This window comes from Mus pahari, chromosome 14, assembly GCF_900095145.1.
Source record: "Mus pahari chromosome 14, PAHARI_EIJ_v1.1, whole genome shotgun sequence".
Classification (NCBI taxonomy): Eukaryota; Metazoa; Chordata; class Mammalia; order Rodentia; family Muridae; genus Mus; species Mus pahari.
The window spans coordinates 42,124,883-42,132,396 of NC_034603.1; the positions used below are offsets into that span (position 1 = coordinate 42,124,883).

Genomic DNA, 7,514 nt, shown 5'->3' on the forward strand with positions numbered 1-7,514 from the left:
GGGAGAGGGAGAGGGAGAGGGAGAGGGAGAGGGAGAGGGAGAGGGAGAGGGAGAGGGAGAGGGAGAACAACATACCTCAATTATCTGCCTGCTGCCTGCCTCCATGTAGCCTGTGTGCTCCGGACCCCATCCATTCATCCATTTGCCCAGCTGCAGGCTATGGCTCCTCTACCTCCTCATAGCTCCTAAATGACAACCCTCCCCATGCTTGTCTCCACAGCCAAACTTCAGGCCCGTTTCCAGCTGATAAATGTTGGTCACTGTTGTGTGTATTTCTTTCTTAATCATTTAGCATGTATGAATTGTTACCAGTTTTATTAAGCTTATATGTCTTTATTTCTATTGGTCACCAATAATGTATTTGAGTGTCCCACATGTAGCCCATCTTTGCCACAGTTGCAGTTTCCCACCATGTGTTTTTAGGGGCTGGTAAGTCATTACAGCTAACTGGCTACCTATGTAAACATCAGCTGCTACTGTTGATTATAGTTATTACTGAATCTCTGCTACTATACATAACTTTTTTCAAAGCGTTTGATCAGTTAGGAGTTCATTTTTATCCTCATGCTTTCCATGGGGTGTCTATTTCTGATAGCACACAGAGGAAAATTCAGAGCCCGGCATGTTGAGTAATTTGCCCAAGATCACAAAGCAAGTCCCTGACAGAGGCTTAAAACCTGCCTCTTGCCTTCAAATCTACACCCAGTGGGTCAAGCAAAGCACGTGAATGAGCGTAGCCACTGTGAGTCAGAGGAAGATAAGAAAGGCATTAGTCACAGACAACCCCTGGGACAGAGAATCTGCAGAGGAGCAAAGGAGAGAATCTGACAGGCAGGAGACAAGTCAGTGAGCAGCAGGAGGCTCGTCTCCTCAGTACCACAGAGGCAAATAGAGTGGGTGAGCGACCGACGGGTGGAGTGCTGGAGAATATGGCAAACTCGGGTCTCACTGAAGGGGGTTCGAGCCCGCTCTCATCAATCCATGCCTGAGTAGATTTAGTCTGATTTTAAAAAAGAAAAAAAAAGAAAGAAACTCCCTTTTTTTGTTGTTGTTGTTGTTGTTATGGTTAGTTTATGTGCGCATGTACACATGTGTTACATATGTATGTAGTGTACCCATGTGAGTGCGCATATCCTATGAGCACATGCCAGGGACACCATTAGTCTTCCTCCCTCACTCTGGACCTTACTGTCTCGAGACAGGGTCTCTCACTGAGCGGGAAGCTTGCCATCTTCCCTCGGCTAGCAAACGTGTTCTCAGTCTCTGCCTGCTTCCACCTTCCCCACCCCACACTGTAGGGTCACAGGGTGTGCAGTCAGGCATGGCTTTTTGTGGGCTGGAGATTCAAACTCAGATCCAAACGCTTGCGGAGGGAGAACGCAATCTTATCCAACAAACCACTGCCCCAGCACCACATTTGTTCGCTTTGTTTGTTTTTAACATTGATAAAGTTTTTAAACAGGTTCAAGCTGATTGCCACCCTCCAGTGAAAGTCCCTGCCGAAGTCTAGTTGTGCCCCACTCCAAGAAATGTGAACTCTAATGGACACAAAATATGTTATTTATTGTCAATTTCTGCAAAGACACATTTAAGCAACAAAATATACATTTTCAACCTTTTTAGAATTTGTTTTATACATTAACAAATACAATGTGCTACCATAGCAATAAATTAGATGTACACTATTTACATCACATAGGCAGTCAGGATCTACAAATCACCCCCCTCACTGAGAGGAAGCAAAGAAAAGTCATCGTCACAGGGGTCACTTTCAAACTACACCTCTTAGGTTCTACCACATGGGCATCTCTTCACATGGCAACCCCGGCACCCTGGGAGCTGGAGATCAGGCGGGGGCATCACAAGTTGGCATAGACACTAAGGAGTGGGAAGGGGAATTTCACCCTTCCAAGTGGAAATGTCACAGAACCAAAGACAAGGAATGGCAACTAATTCCAGTCTTGCAGCCAAGCGCGCTGTCTGCTGGGGATGGTAAGGCCCAGGTCAAAGCTACTGCCCCAGCTGCTGCTGACTACAGACCACCCTTGGCTCTGGACGTTGTCTTCTTCCTCCCAAAGGAGCACATAGCCTGGCTGAAAAGAGAGGTGGGATTGGTGTGGGCAAGCAGCTGGTGGCAAAACAGACACCAGAGCTTGGTAAGATGCCTCAGAAGCCCTCGACCGGGCGGGCGGCAAGATCAGCCTTGTTCGTTGTACCAACCTGTCTTTGTCTTGGATTGAGGGGTAACTAGAAGCTGGGGAGGGAACATGGGGCCCAGAACATGGCTAACTAACCGGGTTGCTGCTGGCCCAGAAGCCATATGCTCTATCTGAACCCCAGGACCCCACACACGCGCACACACAACACAGCTGTCTTTGCAGACTGAGAAACAAAGGACAAAAGGTGATGTTTGAGTTGGCACCATAAAGGGTCAAAGGAAAGAAAATGATACTGGCTGTGCCCTGCCTGGTCACCTGAGCTGGGCTTTTATTACCCATCTCCATTTTAAAACCTGGAGAGGCCTGGGCCTAGACTCAGTGGCAGGGTGCTCACTCAGCATGAGCAAGGCCTTGGGGACATTCCCAGCACCACCAAAAAAAGAGGAAGGGAGGGACGGAGAGAGGGAGGAAGAAAAGACAGATCAGAGAATTAGTTCATTTTATCATTTTCTGTCCTGATTTAGAACAAAGAAGTCAAGGGTAGCTAACGCATTTTTGTCCAGGTAACTTTGCCCCAGTCACTGAAAACCCAAAGAAGCATTTTATTGCACTCCCTCCTCCTCCATTTCCTTCACCAAGCCCCTGGGTCCTCACTGACCAAAGCTTGTCATGCTGGAAAGCAGCAGAGGCAGAGGCCCTATCCATACCCTCCGACCTCAGCACCTGGCCCGTCTACCAGGCTTCCTCAAAACCCAGGCTCCAGGAAATGCAACTGCTTGCTGTGCCAACAGTAAGTACAGTTGGTATGCAGGAATGGGCCCAAGGCTGTTGTGGGTCTAGTGACAGCTTTGCCAGGCAAGTTCTTTCTGTTCATCTGGAGGATGACATGGTCTGATGAGATGCAAACAGGGCCCAGGAGGCTTGAGTATCAAATGGGGCCCACAAAACTGAAGTCCAGATGGTTTTCCAAGAAACACCATTTGACATTCATTATCACAGAGAGAAACTCTGGCTAAGGCCTTCTATCCGGAGCCCTCCCACATCTGCTTTGGTGTATCAACAGAGCTGGGGGCATCTGGATACCTATTAACACCTGCAAAATATAGTTTCCAGAGTTGTGACCAGCAGAACCCCTTGTGGAGGTAACAGTGGAAATGCCCCCCCCCCATATCCAATCAGAAGTATCCACTACAGAAGCTCAGTCACATGAAGGAGCCTCAGCAAGACTCGGAGCCCTAAGACTTGGTACAGCCATGAAAGGAAAGACTGGATCAGAATGTGGGGGAACAGTCTCCAACCCAGAGGGCTGGGAGGAGACTGGGCCCTGCCATTATTCTGTTCCTATTAAGCAGAGAACTTGAGCTGGGCTGGCGGTACCTACTCTGGAAGTCACAGGATGACCTGTTAGATGGAGAGAGGCATGAACAGAGGGCAGGGGCATCTCGTATCCTGCCCCGAGTACCTCAGCAGCAAACCAAGGGTGAGGACCACAGCCAGGGCCTCTCAGTTCCTCAGCACACGGTCATCCATCCCGTCCCCAGGCCCAGAGGTAACGCCTGCAGGCAGAGTCCCCAAAGCAGTGGGGACAAGGCTTATAAGGTTTCCAGACAGCATGGGACAACCTGGAAACCCCTGAAGAGCCCCAGACCACAATGCAACACAGCACAATCACCAAGTGGGGAAAACTGTCCAACACAGAGAAGGGAGCCAGAGTCCTGTAATAGTTTCAAAGAAAACACAGTTTGACCTTTCAAGTTCAAGCAGAAATCTGCCAGCAGAACACTGCCAGCATCCACCCGCCTCCTTCCAGCCCCGGCTGCCGCTACGCTGGCCCTTAATAAAAGATAAACAGATACTCTGTTGACCTTCTAACTAGAACAAATCTTACCAGACTAGTATTTCACGTAAGCAGGTTTCCCCCCTCCCCTGGCTGCATGTAAGTGCATGGGGAATGAAGGATCAAAACTGTGCTCAGATGACAAAGGCAGCAGGAACACTATACCAGTCCCAAAGGCTGTCCCACCCTTCTGGACTTTGGCTTGTGAAGAGGAGCCTATGCAGAGAGAGCACTTGGTTGGAAATTCTTGTCATCTGCTCGCTGACACAGGAGCTCAGAACCGAGCAGCCCCGTGCCGTGGACCTATGTGTACTTTAATGAGGTGGGATCTTCCAGTGCCTGCTGTGTAGAGCCAGTGTTTAGCCTGCTGGATGCTCTACTCCACACTCGGCAGCAGAACCGTCCTGCAAACCTGGAAGGCTGAGGAGCCAAAGACAGCTCCTCAGTCGTCAGGATGGGCCGGCTCACCCAGAGAAGGTGGCCATGACCAGGAGTACAGATGGCCCGTGGCTTCAAGCGCAGGCTCGTGGGGTCTGGGCATCCAAGGACCCTGAAGATGGGACAATGGCCTAGAAGCCTGCAGTTGGAGACGGAAGGAAGAAGACAAGAGGACTGATACTAGAAGCAGTCCCTGGGCAGTACTGCTCCCCTCACAGGTAACAGGACCAAAGAGGTGGAAGAACACTGCATTGTTTCCAACACTAAATTCAACCACCACACACTAGACTGACCAAAACCTGCCAAGTCACCCTCTACTACATCTCCCCCCTCTCTCACCTAAGACATGGCTTAAACTATGTCTTTTCCAAATTCTCTCAAAAGTGGAGACCTGAACCCCTAATGAGCCTTCTCACCCGCAGAGGCTCCTGCACTGGCCTTGTGCTCATCCTGGACTCCACACTCCTGGATGCCCACTACCAGGGCTCCTCCAACCACAAAGATCAGCAGCAGCTTGTGTAGAATTAGAAAGGAACAAAGCTTTGAGACTACAGTCAAGGGCGCATGCAGCCGGGTCCTGGAACACCTGGCTCTGACTCGGACCTTCCATCAGCCTGAGCTTGAGCCTCTGGAGGGGACCCTGGCAGCAGGGACACAGCTCCCTAAGCCTGGGCCAGCAGATGTGTCAGAAATGCAGTGAGATTCAACCTGGAGGATGCTGGGATATTCCTGGAAAAGCAGCCTTTCTACCATGCCCAGGAAGGCGCTGCACCGTGACCCATGACAGACGGTACCCACCCACCATTCTGCAGTTACCTCTGCTCCCCACCACATAACCCTCTCTGTCCCTGGGGCAGACGAGCTCCCTTCCTAGCTTCTCGCTGAGCCCCCTGGGACTCCGAGTCCCCCTTGCCCAGATCTTTTCCTGCATGTAAAACAAGATGCTAGTTGACTCAGATAGCCGGTCACATCAGGGGGTCAGAAGCACAGGTTGGGGCTTTCAGGTCTGGAGAAGGATCCGGCAAGGTCATGGCCAGGTCGGGACGTGGAACAGACAACTGGTGCGCTGGGCAGGTGGCCAGTGAGACAGCAGGCCTAAACGGTCAGAGTAGTGGATGGCACCCCCAAACTGCTGGAATTAGGAGCCTTCTGTAGTCCAGAATCCACACTTCCCTGGGAAGATAAAGAAGGGGAGATGGAGAATAAGCATTGGGTCAAAGAGAGATGAAAACATGCTAGAGTCAGAGTGGGGAAGCCACTTGCCTGCGGCTACACTCAGGACAAGGAGGCTGCCAAGTTTAAGGGGCCTGGACTCAGTCCCAGAAGCCGTGTGTAAGCACTGTGCAACAGAAGCATCCACAGTCCCTCACAGGTGGTGGAGGCCAACATCACACTCCCATTTTCTCTTCTGTTTTCTCACACATGGGTTAAACACAAAGCGAGCTTAACTCTACCCTCCCTCTTGGTCCCAACTCACTCACACTCCAGGGGGACCTCACTGAGTAGGTGGGGCCAATGGGTGATCAGGAGTTCACTAGTATATCATGCCAGGAACAGAGACCACCCTGGGATTGTCCCTCAAAACAACGCTTGGGTAGGGGCATCTCATGTCCTATGGGGAAGATAGATACCAGCCCGGAGCCTTGGCCAAAAATACAAGGAGAGAGACTGCCTGCAAAGGGGAAAGGAAGGGGAAACGGAGGAATTCTTCCCAGGGAAGGAAGTGAACTCTTTCGCTACTTCCCCTTCTAGCTACTGCAACCAGCTCCATCTGGTGTGGGGGTCTACCACAACGCCACTGGACAAGCCTTCCTGGCCACTGTTCTCAGCCCCACCCCCTCGTGAAGGCCTGGAGATGTCCATCAACAGAAGTCCTCCATGTTCCTCAGCTGACTGGCCATTCTCAGGCCATAAAGCCACAGACACGCTGACCTCAAGGGAAGAGTCCCCTCTCATGACCACAGTAAGACACTCACCTTGGACAAGGGAAGGTCTTCACTTTCACATTAGTGACCCTGTATAAGAAACACACAAGGTATTTTTTTTTCAAACACCGGACAACAGCCTCCACCTGTAGCTTTGATGCACTTGGCTCTTGGCAATCAGAGTTCAGGAAGGGACTTGGGTTTCCAGGGGCCAGCAGAACCTATGTCACCTCTGGGGATGGCTGTGTGCAAGAATGAGGCTCTACTGTAGGAGGAGTGGCAAAGGTGGCTGGAGAACTCCCAGCCTGGTCTGGACTAAGTAAGGACAGAAACCGTCACCCCCAGATCTGGCAGAGCACGCATCTCTGCCTGCTTCAGGAGAACCCCTCACCCCACCATGGGCACTCTCTAGGTGTTCTCTCTCTCCAGCCCACTGGAAAAAGTCTGGGTAGCAGGGGTTCTGGAATGTGGGGTGTAGGGCTCCAGGGGCCCTTCCTTAGATGCCCACACCATCCTTACCGCACTGGAGCTAGCATGGCTGAGTTTATCAAAGCGGAATTTCAGGTTTGACCTCGGGGAGTTTCTGCTTTTGGCATCTAAGAAAAGAAAAAGGAGATGGAGCTTGAGGGGTTATTCTAGCAAAGTCAGAATACTGGATAGGGAAAAGAGGGCCTCAACCTCCCCCCAAAAGCATGCTCCCTAACAGTACCCACCCATCAGAAGCCGTACTCAGACTTTGAGAACTGTTGTACCCTACTTATTATTAAACGCAGGTCACTTCAAATATTTTCAAAATTAAGTTATGGAATCTCATACGTAAACAAGCTATATTCAAGGAAGATAATGGATATTCAAAATTTGTCATTTCCTCATTATATTATGGTGTTTTTGCTTTAGTCTGTGTTGTTACATCTGCTGTATTCTTTTATCAGAAATTGGTTAAGGTGGTAGGCTATGCATCTCTCCTCAATACCAAGCCCAGGGATGTAATGGTGGCAGCTTGAGATCAATCTCTACGAAAGTATTAAGACCACTGAATTTGGCAATGCTCCAAATCTGGGCTTGGGGAACACTCCTCCATTGCTGGTGGGATTGCAAGCTTGTTCAACCACTCTGGAAATCAGTCTGGCGGTTCCTCAGAAAATTAGACATAGT

General features: G+C 50.4%; 1 protein-coding gene across 6 annotated transcripts in view; it reads right to left on the reverse strand.

Moving 5' to 3' along the window:
• Positions 1-1,416: 1,416 nt before the first annotated feature.
• The window catches only part of Rap1gap2 (RAP1 GTPase activating protein 2), a 204,300-nt gene continuing 198,202 nt past the window's right edge, over positions 1,417-7,514 (reverse strand). For 4 of the 6 annotated variants that reach the window (XR_003845130.1, XM_021211838.2, XM_029545730.1 and 1 more), the window contains 3 exons: positions 6,879-6,955; positions 6,411-6,449; positions 1,417-5,607 (listed from right to left, as the gene is read on the reverse strand). Coding sequence is in view for 4 of the 6 variants with exons in the window: in XM_021211838.2 (XP_021067497.1) it covers positions 6,441-6,449; positions 6,879-6,955 (86 nt within the window). In the remaining 2 variants the exon portion in view is untranslated. The remainder of the gene's footprint in view (positions 5,608-6,410; positions 6,450-6,878; positions 6,956-7,514) is intronic. The other 2 variants (XM_029545731.1, XR_003845129.1) reach the window with 2 other exon arrangements.